Source organism: Podarcis raffonei, chromosome 13 (assembly GCF_027172205.1).
Source record: "Podarcis raffonei isolate rPodRaf1 chromosome 13, rPodRaf1.pri, whole genome shotgun sequence".
Taxonomy (NCBI): domain Eukaryota; kingdom Metazoa; phylum Chordata; class Lepidosauria; order Squamata; family Lacertidae; genus Podarcis; species Podarcis raffonei.
Window position 1 is genome coordinate 35,821,470 of NC_070614.1, and position 12,278 is coordinate 35,833,747.

Sequence of the window (12,278 nt, forward strand, 5' to 3'; positions counted from 1 at the left end):
GGGAGATGTAGCCCAAAACATCTGGATGGCATCACCTTGGGGAAGGCTGCTCTTGTGGGTAATGCCTTCCTTTCTCCTTCATGAGCCCTTGTGCATTTTGAAATTAATATGAAATGCTTATGCTTAGGATCAAAGCTCACCTAACATAGGAGGGTGCTTGGATTTGCTTTGCCAGGAGCAGCACTAGGGACTGATGAGGGGAGGGAAAGAGGCTTTCACTCTCTCACTGAGTACTGCAGCACTCCTCCCAGGCCCCCACTTGCTGTGGCATGCCAGCCTATCCTGGCCGCAACATCCATCGGTATTTGCCCCCTGAATCTCAACCGTTCCATTATAAAGTTCCCATGCCTCGCTTCCACAGCTGCTGGGAATGCGTGGACCAGGCCCGTAAGTGGCTCATAGCACGATGGAGAGGATGATCCATGTGGAGTTGGTGGCAAGTCCTTCTGGACATTACAGAAGGACAAGCAGGGTGGCTTGTTTCTCCATGACATCAGTGTGCACTTCCCAAGGGGACTGATAACGTTCTTAAGAATTCTTGCAACTTTTAAGACTCTTGCCCTGACATAGCATCTCACGTCCCAAGCAAAGTCAGAGTTCTTCTAGCTAAGTTAACCTACTAAGCTTTTGTGTTTGTTTCCTAATGTTTCTAGTTGTGTTCTTGTTCTGTTTCCCAGCCCCGCAAATAAACACCCTTTGTTTAAGAAGTCCTGTTTCGCCTTGGATTACTGAAAAGTCCTGGCTGGCAACTGTGTGTGTCCGTGTCTAATCCACATAATGCTATACTATATTCAGACATACGCTCTTACAAGGGTGAATTGATATGCTCAGGGGCAGCCAAACTGCACAAACAACCTACACAGTAGCTTGGCGGGGAGGGAGGTAACTGTTTTCCGGGACACCGATGAAGGGGGTGCAGCCATTCAGGAGGACAGCAGTACAATATTTAGGGCCAGCCCCTTGATCACGTGGCAGTTGCAGGAAGAAACATATTCTGGGTCGCCTTTTGCAAAGTGGCAGTGGCTGCCTGTTATTCCTTGCGCAAAGAAAAGCAGCTGAAAAGCCCCCAAAGGCACAGCGAGAGATGATGAGGTAAAGAGAGAGATTTTTAAAACCCTGTCAGTTGGACGCACGCGCATACCAGCATGTTAAACAGCCTCGTTTGTTCTGCTAGACCCTGTTTGATCACCGGAAAGCATCTCTTCGCTGCTGTCTTGTAATACCAGGTGGGTCCCTGCAGTGCCTGACAGCCGTACAAGACAGCTCTCCCCAGCGCTCCCAACAATTCACTCTGTGCACCAGACGCAGGGGCTCCCAAGTTTAATTAGAATAATTGACACTTGTTTTGGAAATTGGCTAAATAATAACTGCACAGCACGCCAAGCTTGAAAGGAGGAAGACTGACATCAATGATGGGGGCAGGGACCGTCCTTCGTATCACACAATTTTGTTTTTTGTTTTTGGTGGGGGGGGGGAAGGGTGATGGGAGTGGCAAAAGGGGATTGGGGAGCAAAATATACTCTGAAAGTTCGAGCAAAGAATGTGAATTCAAAGGGTGCAGATGTTGTATAGCTGACAAGCAAAAGCCAGAGTGCTGGACTAGGACCTGGGAGACCAGGGTTTATATCCCTGCTCAGCCATGAAGACCACTGAGTGATATTGGGCCAGTCATTGTCTTTCTGCCTAACCTTCCAGAGAGGGTTGTTGTGAGAATAAAAGGGAGAGTGAGGAAAGTGTTTGCGCCACCTTGAGCTCCTTGCAGAAAAAGGTGGGCTATAAATGCAGTGATAAAATAAAATGTTTTCTGATTTCTAAAAAAGGGGAAGCTTAACAGAGTGGAGTTAGTTTTAATAATGAGGACAGGAGGTGGATATTGGAGCACATTCTAAATAGTGGAGCAGTTCCTTCCACTATACTCACAGTTGGCTCCTGTGGTCCCAAAACAAAATATTTAGATCTCTGAACACCCCAGTAAGGGGTATACCTATACTACACTATATTTTATTTTGGTTTTATGCCACAGCTTCCTCCCCCCAAAAACCATTGGAACTGTGGCTTGGTGAGCATGCCAAGAATTTTCCAGCACCACAGAACTACATTTCCCATGATTCCTGGCAGAGAGAGAATTGCTACTTAAAACTAATTTAAACCAATATCATAGATATTGCAAATTTTTAAGGGAGTTTGCGACCACAAGGCATGGTGCTGACCTCTGGCTTAGAAGCCCTTATAGAAGGAGGATTGCCTGCATGGAGTAAAGATAAAGGTGTTTCTGAGTGTGTGAATAAACTAGCCTGCTGTACAAAGGCAGTTTTGCTCTGCCCAGTTTTGCCTCTTGCTCCACCATGGCCGGCATGTGGCCCTTGGGAGGTTGCTCAGAAAGGAACTCAGTGTGGAAAAGGCTCCCCACCCTGAGGCTAAGAGATGCTGACTGGCCCAGCCTCAGCCAATGGCTTCATCATGATGGAGAAGCGATTTGAACCTATGTATCTCTGCCTCAAGTCTACACTGGCTTTCACCACCTCCAAACACTATTTTAGAGTGCAGGAGCATATATATTAATAATTCTTTATTCAGGAAGCTGTGTGAAATCAGGAACCAACTTCAGCACCATGTAGCACCATTTCCCTGTACAGTGCTGGTAAACTCTACAGCTCCCAGGTCTACAACCCCTGACACACTGGGTAAGATTCCCATTACTGTCTCTTCTGCATGCTCAACAACAGAGGCGGAGTTGCTGTTATTTCAATAGCAGTAGGAACACAGGAAATTGCCATATGCTGAAACAAGACCATTGGTCCATCCAGTGCTAACTACACAGATTGGCAGAACCTCTCCAGGGTTCCAGGCAGAATACTTTTTTCCTGCCGTTACTGAAGATGCCAGGAATTAGAATTGGGACCTTCTGCATGCAGGGCATGTTCTCTGCCAGAGAGCTGCAGCCATTTCCTGTAGTCTGTAGCTGTGGTCACAGAACATGACTAGTGGCCAGATATCTATGGCTCTTTAAAGACCCACAGATTACCACCCATCTGTCTCAGAGGCTTGGGGCAGATTGCAGTCATCTTTATCTCATTTTTATCCTCACAAAAGTGCCTGGATTATTGTTGTGGGATGGGGATGACAGCTGATCACAAACGGCAAGCCAATTTAGACTGTACATATCCTTGCGGTTCACTAATAAGGCAAAGCCACCCTATCAAATTATGCACCTGGCGTGTAGGAGAAGGTGCGCCATCTTGGCTAGAGTGTTGGACGAGGACGGCAGAGGCCCAGGTTCAAATCCTGACTCTGCCACTTATTTTTTTATTACATTAATATACCACCTTTTCCTCCAAGGAGCTCAAAGTGGGGCACTTGGTTCTCCGCTCTCCATCCATTTTATCCTCACAACAACCCTGTGAGGTAGGTCAGGCCAAGAGACAGTGACTGAAGAGACAGCCTGGAAGCTTACTGGGTGGCCTTGGGCCAGTGACAATCTCTCTCTCTCTCTCTCTCTCAGCTTAAGCTACCTCGCAAGGTTGTTGTGAGTGAGAGCAAAATTGGGAGGGGGCGCTAAGCATCACCTCAAGCTCCTTAGAGGAGAGGAGGGGTATAAACTTAATGAACAAGCCCGTCCATACATTTCACCCTGAGATCTAAGACACCAAGGGTGGTTCCTCTTTGGAGGCTCCACCTTTCCCAGCCACAGCTCAGGGGGTGCCATGTCCTCTAAATATAGACTTATTTCGTGCCTCCCACACACTTGAGATTTCGCACATTCCAGGCTAAATTCAACTCTTCCCCACTGCAGCTAAATCCCATCACATCCCCTTCAGCTGACTCAGGAATACCCCTCCCAAACTCACCTCAGCCTCTCAGCCCCACTTTTCTTTAAGGTGGCTGTATTTATCTTTACCTGTCCTCCCCCCCCCCTCCACCAGCCTTGGAATTTCATACTGAGTTTTCAAGTGAGGGGTGGCGCATCTTTAAAAACACCCCTCTCTGCTCCCTGGGTCTCCACAGAGTCCAGGGTGGCTCGCTTTGTTTATGTGTGTCAGGGAAACACATATATGGCCCCAAACGCACAACCCCGCTCCTTCGTCGCCACTTGTTTACCTCCAATGCCGCGCACAGCGCTTGATGGGAAGCTGCCTCTTAGCAAGCAATTGAGCTGTGGCTGCTCTAATCCTGGACTACCTTTCTTTGCGTATATTCCTCCCCCCCCCAAAAAAAAAGGAAGAAAGGAAGAGCAACTGTTCCATGAGATGCCCCAAAATTCCACCTTAAGAGGCAGTGATGTCATCACGGGGTCCGCAGTACCAGAAGGCGCAGCCTGCATCCGGAGACCAGGGGTGGGGGGCGGGAGGCAGAGACGCACAAGGTGTGGGGGGGACAGACGGACAGACTGATTCCTATTCGTCGACATCCTGCATCTTCCTTTCCCCCCCCACCAAAAAAAGCAAAAAGCTCCCCATCATCCTCTCCATTCTCCCTCTGCTCTCTGCTTCAAGGGGTTCTCAGTCCCCTCAAGGTGCTGGGGGAGCTTCTTATAGCCTCTGTCTTCGCCTCACTGGTTGATTTTTATTTTTTTTTAAGAATTTTGGTTGGGGGGAGGTTGGGGGTGAAGATTCCCCCCTCCATCTCTGCTCCTTCATCTCTCTCAAAAATATTATTAAGCCACAAGGGGTTGGTTTGGCAGGTAAGTATGGGCCTTCAGTGGCTACATTGTGTGTGTTTGTTTGTGTATGTGTGTGTACATCTATAGTGTGTGTTTGTGTGGTGTTTTGTTTTCCCCTCGGGCGGCAGTGGGGGGGAGGTGAGGGGGGGATCTTTGAGTGTCCCCTTTTACCTAACACTGAGATCATAGGACAGAAGGAGGGGGGGAGTTTCAGCACCTGTGAGGTGACCGGCTGCATGTTAACATTGGTGTGCTTGTATTTTGCTCATTAGTGCCAGCCTAGCTGAGAGAGAGAAAGAGACAGACAGACAGACAGACAGACTTGCTTCTGATGGCTATTTGTCTGTCTGGGTGTATGTGTGTGTGTAAGAGAGAAAGATGACTGTCAGTTTGTGGATATTTGTGTGCTGCCCACTGCAGTGTGTGAATAAGTGAAGGATAGCTTTAAGTGTATATGAGGAAAGAAGGAAGGAAGGAAGGAAGGAAGGAAGGAAGGAAGGAAGGAAGGAAGGACAGTCTGCATGTCTGGTGGACATATGAGGGTGTCCACTAAGGTGTGTGAAAGAATGGTTCAAGTGTATGGACAGTTTGTGTGTGCATGTGTATATATGTCTGGGACTGATAGATTATGACTCAGGCGGTGTGCGGTTTGTGTGGTATGTGAGCTTGTACGATTTCAACTGGTGCATGAAAGAAATTAGCGCGCCTAAAGTATGCCGACAAGTACCAGTTATTAGGATGTGCTTGTTCTAAGGGTCTGAGCGCATCTGTGTCCATGGATACAGGAGAAACAGGTGAGGATTTGTGTGCCGTTGCGTCTTTGTGTGGTGACTGTAAGTGTCTGTGGTGTCCCTTGGGCTTTTCTGTTGTGTGATGTCTGTGTTGGTGTGGTGCGCCAGTGAACTGGAGGGGGAGGGGTTTAGGAAGAGAGAAACATAACTCCCATGAGAAAACAAACACAAACACACTGACACACTGACACACAACACTGAAGTAAAGCTCACAGAGAACATCATCTCACTTAGCCCCATGTACATACAGAGAGATCATAACAGAGACAACCAGAAAAAGCAGACACCGTACATGCCCCCCGCCCTTATACACTCTCACGCATTGATCATTGTCATACACATGTGCTCACACTTGCATAATAGCTCACCCACATTCACACAAGCTGGCACTCCAGGCGCCCTTGCCTTCTTACCCTCATATAGCAAAGGGCAAAGTGAAACATCTGGAACAATTTTGAGGTAGGAAGAAACCCAAAATCTTATATGGTTTGAATGCATGTGTAGAAAATAGACAGTGGAAGTTTTTTTTAAACAAACAAAACCAAACCCAAACCAGCTCTTATATTAAAACTCATACTGACATTAATTATATTATATTATACTATATTTCCAAACAGCCTTTCAATCATAATGGCTCCCATAATGGTTTCAGATGAGCACAAACTATAACGATTAAAAATTCAAATAATTTTACAGTACCGTCCAAAGCATGCTTACTTAGAAATAAGCACATGTGAGTTCAGCTGGAACTTATGCTGAAGGAAGTTTGGATAGGGTTACAGTCTTAACCAGACTGCAGTTCTCTGCCCACTTTCTGGGGAATAATCCCCCACTTAAACCAATGGAGCTTATTGTTTAGTAGACATGTATAGCAGACCTGCTGTTAATTATCTGCAGATGAAGGCACTTCGAGTGGCTGCGTATCATGCTGTGTATCTGACCTAGACCTCTGAACGTTCTGGCTGCTGCCTTAGCCCCTTCCTATCCCACCCTCCGCATTTGTACATTCTGATTTATAAATTTGAAATCTGGGGGGTGAATAGTTCTAAGGTAAATGTGTAAACATGTTCAAAGCTGGGTGGCAATACTTCAAACACATGTACAGCACTCAATAAGTGGTTTTGAGACTAGACATGCTTCACTGATTTTTAGTTCTGCCAGTCATCCTATCATGCAAATATATCTTATTCCAGAATCCGATCATGCAGGTGTGACTTACTCCAGAATATGGCCATATGCAGTGATTTTGCTTTCTGTAAGGTTGCTCTCACATGTAGAGGTCTACGCTTGAACACATGTAAACAGATACAAAATTGGCACACTTTTAAGTTACCAGTAACATCTTCTGAAGCACACATAAAACGTTGCCTCAAAACGCACCATGCTGCCTGTAAACATGCCTGCCCTCATATTCAAACACACCACTTCATTCACACATGCACAAATACCTAAGTGCACACTCAAATCTGTGTCACTGTACAGTCACCTCCACTCACAAAGAAACATACACAAGGGAATAGTGGGTATTGCAGTCCTCTCTTGTGCATTCACATCCTTAATTTGAAAAAAAAAAAAGATCACACCAGCATAAATATCACATACACACACTTGATTGCATATTCATTATTTTCATATTAGGCTGATTCACACATGCACACACCACTTGATTTCTTATCACTTGATGAGAGACAGGCAGCTGAATGTGTGAATGCTCCATTGTTAAATATTGCATTTGAGGTGGAGTTACCAAGTGATCAGTTGTGCATGAAGGGACCAGCTCTGAGATACCAACTGTCCGTCTTTTAGGTGCCTTTTAGAATGCACAGCCAGAGCCAAGTAGACACACCATCAACACAGCTATGGCTGTGGTCCTTTGCATTCATCTGGGAGAAAGAGGTACAAAACAGGGTGCAGTTTATTTCTGAGTAAACTGAGCACAGGATCACGTTGCCGGGCTTACAGCACAATGTACAAAATCATTTCGGAACACTCATGCTGTCACACACACACACACACTATGCATACCATGTCATCCCAACACAGAGATCCCTGCACACACTCACAACACATGGCTCCATCCTCAATTACAGATTTCTTCATATACAAATTCTGCTCGCACCTATAAGTTACTTACTACACCCTTACACACAATACATACATTTAAACCCACATACTCATTTCTGCACCCAAACTCATCACATGCATGTATCACTGCAAACAGACACAGGCCATTTTCCTTACACACAAACCCACCAAATAAACCCATTTTAAGATAGGCAGAAATGCATTGCCCCATATGTCACTTCCTATCTTAACCAGCGTAATCCTACCTAAAGAGACCCATTACTCTCTGCACATGCATCTCCATCTAAACATTTTTCAACGAAGAAAGAACCCAAACGTCAACTTATTAATTAAAACAAAAGCCCCTGAATCCAACTTTTCAAAACTTCCATTCTAACATTGATTTATTTGTTTGAGGGATAGCTTTAAAGAACTAAACATTAAGGTTCTGTAGATGCATTTTTAATGCAATAACATGTTCATTTGCTGAATTAAGTATGCATTACATACTAATTTTCAAAAAGCTCTAAATTCAAAAGTATCCATAACAGTATTTAGTTATTGTATTGATTTCCTGCCTTCCCTTCTTCCAAAGATTCCTGCACTGCAGGCAGTTGGACTAAATAACCCTCATGGTCCCTTCCAACTACAATTCTACGATTCTATGATGAAACCTAAGGTGGTAGACACACACAGGCTCCCACCCTGGCCCTGGCCCAAATCGAGATCAGTCTTCATTTCACCTGGGCAGGCTTCATTATGTGTCTAGGAATAATAATAATAATAATAATAATAATAATAATAATAATAATAGGTGGGTGTTTGTTTCTAAAAAGAATAATATGAATTTAGAGGGCAAGGGAAATGCAGGCAAAATTAGGTCAGGAGAAATTGTTTGAGAATCTATTTTTTCCTCCACATGTATTTTAAGTCTCTATTATGCACTCATGCAAACCCTCCCACATTCTTTCTCTCTCACTAGTTTCTCCTTCCCACTCCACTCCACTTTCCCTACTTCTTCATCTCACAGCCCAGGAAATTGGATGGTGCAGCAATAGTGCTGGAGGAGAGACATTTGTCTCCTTACCTGCCTAAAGCCAAGCCAATTCTCTTTTGTACTGAGAAACATTGCACAGCCACACAGACACACACAATCCCCCTCTGCAATGACACAAGAATACAGGAGAGGTGGGTGTTGGGACTGGGTGAGCTACAGGCCAAGGAGGTTACTTGGAGATGGTCAAGGGTTGTACCAATGCTGGTTCTTCTCAGTGCAGACCATTGAAACGAATAGGCATGCTTAACTTAGGCCCATGAATTCTAGTAGGTCTGCTCTGAGTACAGCTAGCACTGGACATAATCCCCAGTGTAAAACTTCATGTGCAGGAAAGGGGAGAAGGAAGAACTGGAGGGGAGGATGGATAGGTCAGTGGGGACTATAGAGAGGGAAGCAGAGGCCATAAGGAGGAGGAAGTAGCCATGGGGGGAGGGCAAACAGTGGGGCACTGAAATTTCAAGGGATAGCAAGGGTGAACTGGGTTGACCCACCAAAGGGAGTATAGGAGAGCAACCACAACTAGGAGGGAGAGAGGAGATGGGGGGGGGAGCCCCACAAGAAAAGTGTGGGTGCACTGGGGTCAAAAGTCATATGGGGAAAAGTGGGGGCAAGGAGAAGACTGAAGGGGTCCTAAAGGTGGAGGAGAGCATAGAGGCTACCCAGCCCCTCAGCTTCAGGAAGATCATCATCAGGGTCCGTAGAGAAGTCAGCAAGGGAAGCCGGGTCCACTGCAGGAGGCAGGATATGGCCGAAGATAGGAAGAGCTGAGAGAGAACCAGAGTCAAGTGGGGCAAGAGTGGGGAGTCATGGGGCAGATAGGTTGCTACCTAGAAGAGAAAAAGGAATTGGTTCGTTAGTGTAAAGGGCGGGGGGGGGGAGAGTCGGAGCCCAGCAGGTGCAGCAGTATGGGGAGAGGGCAATGGGGGAAGTGGGAACTGGAGGAGATAGCAAGGAAGGAGGGAGGGAGGGAGGGAGGAGGGGGTCAGTGGAGAAGGAAAACTGGCTGGTGGCCAGGAGAGGGAGAGATGAATTGGGAAGCGGTCAATGGCAGCGGAAGGACAGTGCAGAAGCAGTAGATTGAGTCTCCGTTCGAGAGGAAGGGGACATTGAAGAAAGGGGGCGAAGTGAAGGAGAAGCAAAAAGAGGGGGGTCTGGGAAGATGGGGCAGGCAGTGGCGTAGCGTGGGTTGTCAGCACCCGGGGCAAGGCAAGTAATTTGCGCCCCCTAACCCTAACCCCCAGATGTTGCGCCCGGTGCGACCGGCCCCCCTGCACCCCCCACGCTATGCCACTGGGGGCAGGAGGCAAGGAAGGAGAGAGAGAGAGGGAAGGAAGGGTGGTAGAGGGGTGGAACGAGTCGATATAAAAGTGAGCAGGGTGCTAAGATTGGGTGGGTAGTTCTCGTGGTGAAAGAGATGGGGAAAGGGGACAGAAGAGGCCCCTGAATGAGAAGAAGTGGCATTTCTCCTACACGTGAAGCTCAGGCGAGCATCTATTTTGCCACCGTTACACTTTGAGTGTGGAGATTGCAGAGCTGCTTCCAAACTTAATGTGGTAAAGGGGCAAACTAGGCTCTGCCTGATTTCTGTGCAATGAGGGAGAAGGAGGCAAGTCTCCGTGCAGGAAAAGTGTGTGTGAAGTGACCCTAAGCTAAGCAGAGGATGGAGGGGGGAAAGGCAGAAGTTCCCAGGGACAGAAGGACAGCGATAAGAGAGTAGAGAAGGGAGATGTGGCAACACATGGAAGCAGGGAAGGAGAGGAGACCATGAAGAAGGAAGAAAGGAGAAGAGGAAGAGGGTTGATGAGGAAGACAAAGTCAGCAGAAGAAAGGAAAGGGGTAGAAGGAGGGAAGGATGTGAGGCTGTGACAGAGAAGAAATGAATGAAGGGTGAGAATGAATGGAGGACAGAAAAGAGGGGAGAGAGGGAGGCCAGAGAGATGAATGGGTATCCTAGGACTTGGAGATAATGATGGCAGATCTGCATGGACAGGCACTCGGAGAGGATAATGGAGCGCCAGGGGTGATGGCATGAAGCCTGCAGTGAAGGACTGCCGTGATGGTCCACAGGGGTCGAAAAACGATGGTGGCAGAGGGCTATGGAGGGAACTGAAAAAGAGAAGGGGATGCAGAGGGCAGAGGGAGGGAGGGAGAGAGAGAGAGAGAGAGAGAGAGAGAGAGAGAGAGAGAGAGAGAGAGAGAGATGGGGGGGTAGAAGGAGGGAAGGCTGTGTGTGAGGATGGAAGAGATGGAGTGGGAGTGACAGAAAGAGGAGAGAGTGATAATGGCAGAGGGATGCAGTGGCAATGCCGGTCATTACGAGAGGGATGGGAGGAAGGAGAGGAGAGTGGAGAAGCGTACATGGTGGGATGGGGAGGGCGAAGGCGTAACGCAGCAGGGAGCGCGAGTGGCCAAGAAGCGCCATGGAGGGAGCGAGAGGAAGAAGGGGTGCGGATGGCAGGGGCCACGGGGCGCGGACAATGGAAAGGACGGCGGTCCGAGCGGAGTGTCGGCGTGCGGATGGATGGATGGTGGGACGGGAGCGATGGAGGGCAGCGATCGGAGGGAGAGCGGCCGAGGCTGCGGAGGACTGTGGCGGAGCAGCCGTCCGCACTCACCTTCCCTGTCCCTTTCTCTCTCTCTCTGTCCCTCTCTTTCGCAGACCCCGGCGCTGCGCCGCGGGCTCTTTCTCTGCCAACTCCTGCCTCCTCCTGCTGCTGCTGCTGTGCCCGCCCCGTCTAGAAAGAGCCTCGCCCCCCTCCCCTCTTGGCCGCGCTCCCTCCTGCCTTCTCCTTTCCCCGCGGCAGGAGGGGTGGGGGGAGAGGGGGTGGGCCGAGGAGGAGGAGGGGCCAGGATGACGCCTCGCGCCCTGATTTGACACCTGCGCACCGTCGGGGGGCGGCCCCCCGCCTCGGCCCGCGCCGCCGATGCTGAGCTCAGTGTGCGTCTCCTCTTTCCGCGGGCGCAAGTCTGGGAACAAGCCGCCGTCCAAGTCATGTTTGAAAGGGGAGATGGGCCGGAACGAAGACAACGACAAGATAGTCATCAACGTGGGCGGCATCCGGCATGAGACGTACCGCAGCACCCTCAAGACCCTGCCGGGCACGCGGCTGTCGTGGCTCACCGAGCCCGACGCCTGCAGCAACTTCGACTACGACCCCAAGGCCGACGAGTTCTTCTTCGACCGGCACCCGCAGGTCTTCGCCTACGTGCTCAACTACTACCGCACGGGGAAGCTGCACTGCCCGGCCGACGTGTGCGGGCCCCTCTTCGAGGAGGAGCTGGCCTTCTGGGGCATCGACGAGACAGACGTGGAAGCCTGCTGCTGGATGAACTACCGGCAGCACCGCGACGCCGAGGAGGCCCTCGACAGCTTCGAGACGCCCGAGAGCCAGGACGATGAGGAGAGCGGAGACCTCAAGCGCCACTGCCTGCAGGAGGACGGGCGCAAGCTGGGCCGGTGGGCCGCCATGCAACCCAAGGTGTGGGCGCTCTTCGAGGACCCCTACTCCTCCAGGATGGCCAGGGTGAGTAACGCGGGGCTGGGGGCTTGGGGCACCCACCCGCTCACCTAGATGCTTCCTCGGGCTCACCTGATGTGGGCAGCATGGAGGAGCACACCTATGGCTGCTGCTGCTGCTATTGCTGTTAGCATCCTGACTACTAGCATTGACGCTCTTGTCCCCACTAGTGGCACAGGGGAAGGCAA

The 12,278-nt window shown here is 49.2% G+C and overlaps 2 protein-coding genes across 9 annotated transcripts in view; one reads left to right on the forward strand and one right to left on the reverse strand.

Moving 5' to 3' along the window:
* The window catches only part of LOC128400628 (integrin alpha-M-like), a 159,481-nt gene that overhangs the window by 80,700 nt on the left and 66,503 nt on the right, over positions 1-12,278 (reverse strand). The window lies entirely within an intron of this gene.
* The window catches only part of LOC128400626 (potassium voltage-gated channel subfamily C member 1-like), a 52,286-nt gene continuing 44,322 nt past the window's right edge, over positions 4,315-12,278 (forward strand). For all 8 annotated transcript variants that reach the window (XM_053362938.1, XM_053362939.1, XM_053362940.1 and 5 more), the window contains exons 1-2: positions 4,315-4,681; positions 11,232-12,096. In XM_053362938.1, coding sequence (XP_053218913.1) covers positions 11,497-12,096 — 600 coding nt within the window. In that variant the 5' untranslated portion in view covers positions 4,315-4,681; positions 11,232-11,496. The remainder of the gene's footprint in view (positions 4,682-11,231; positions 12,097-12,278) is intronic.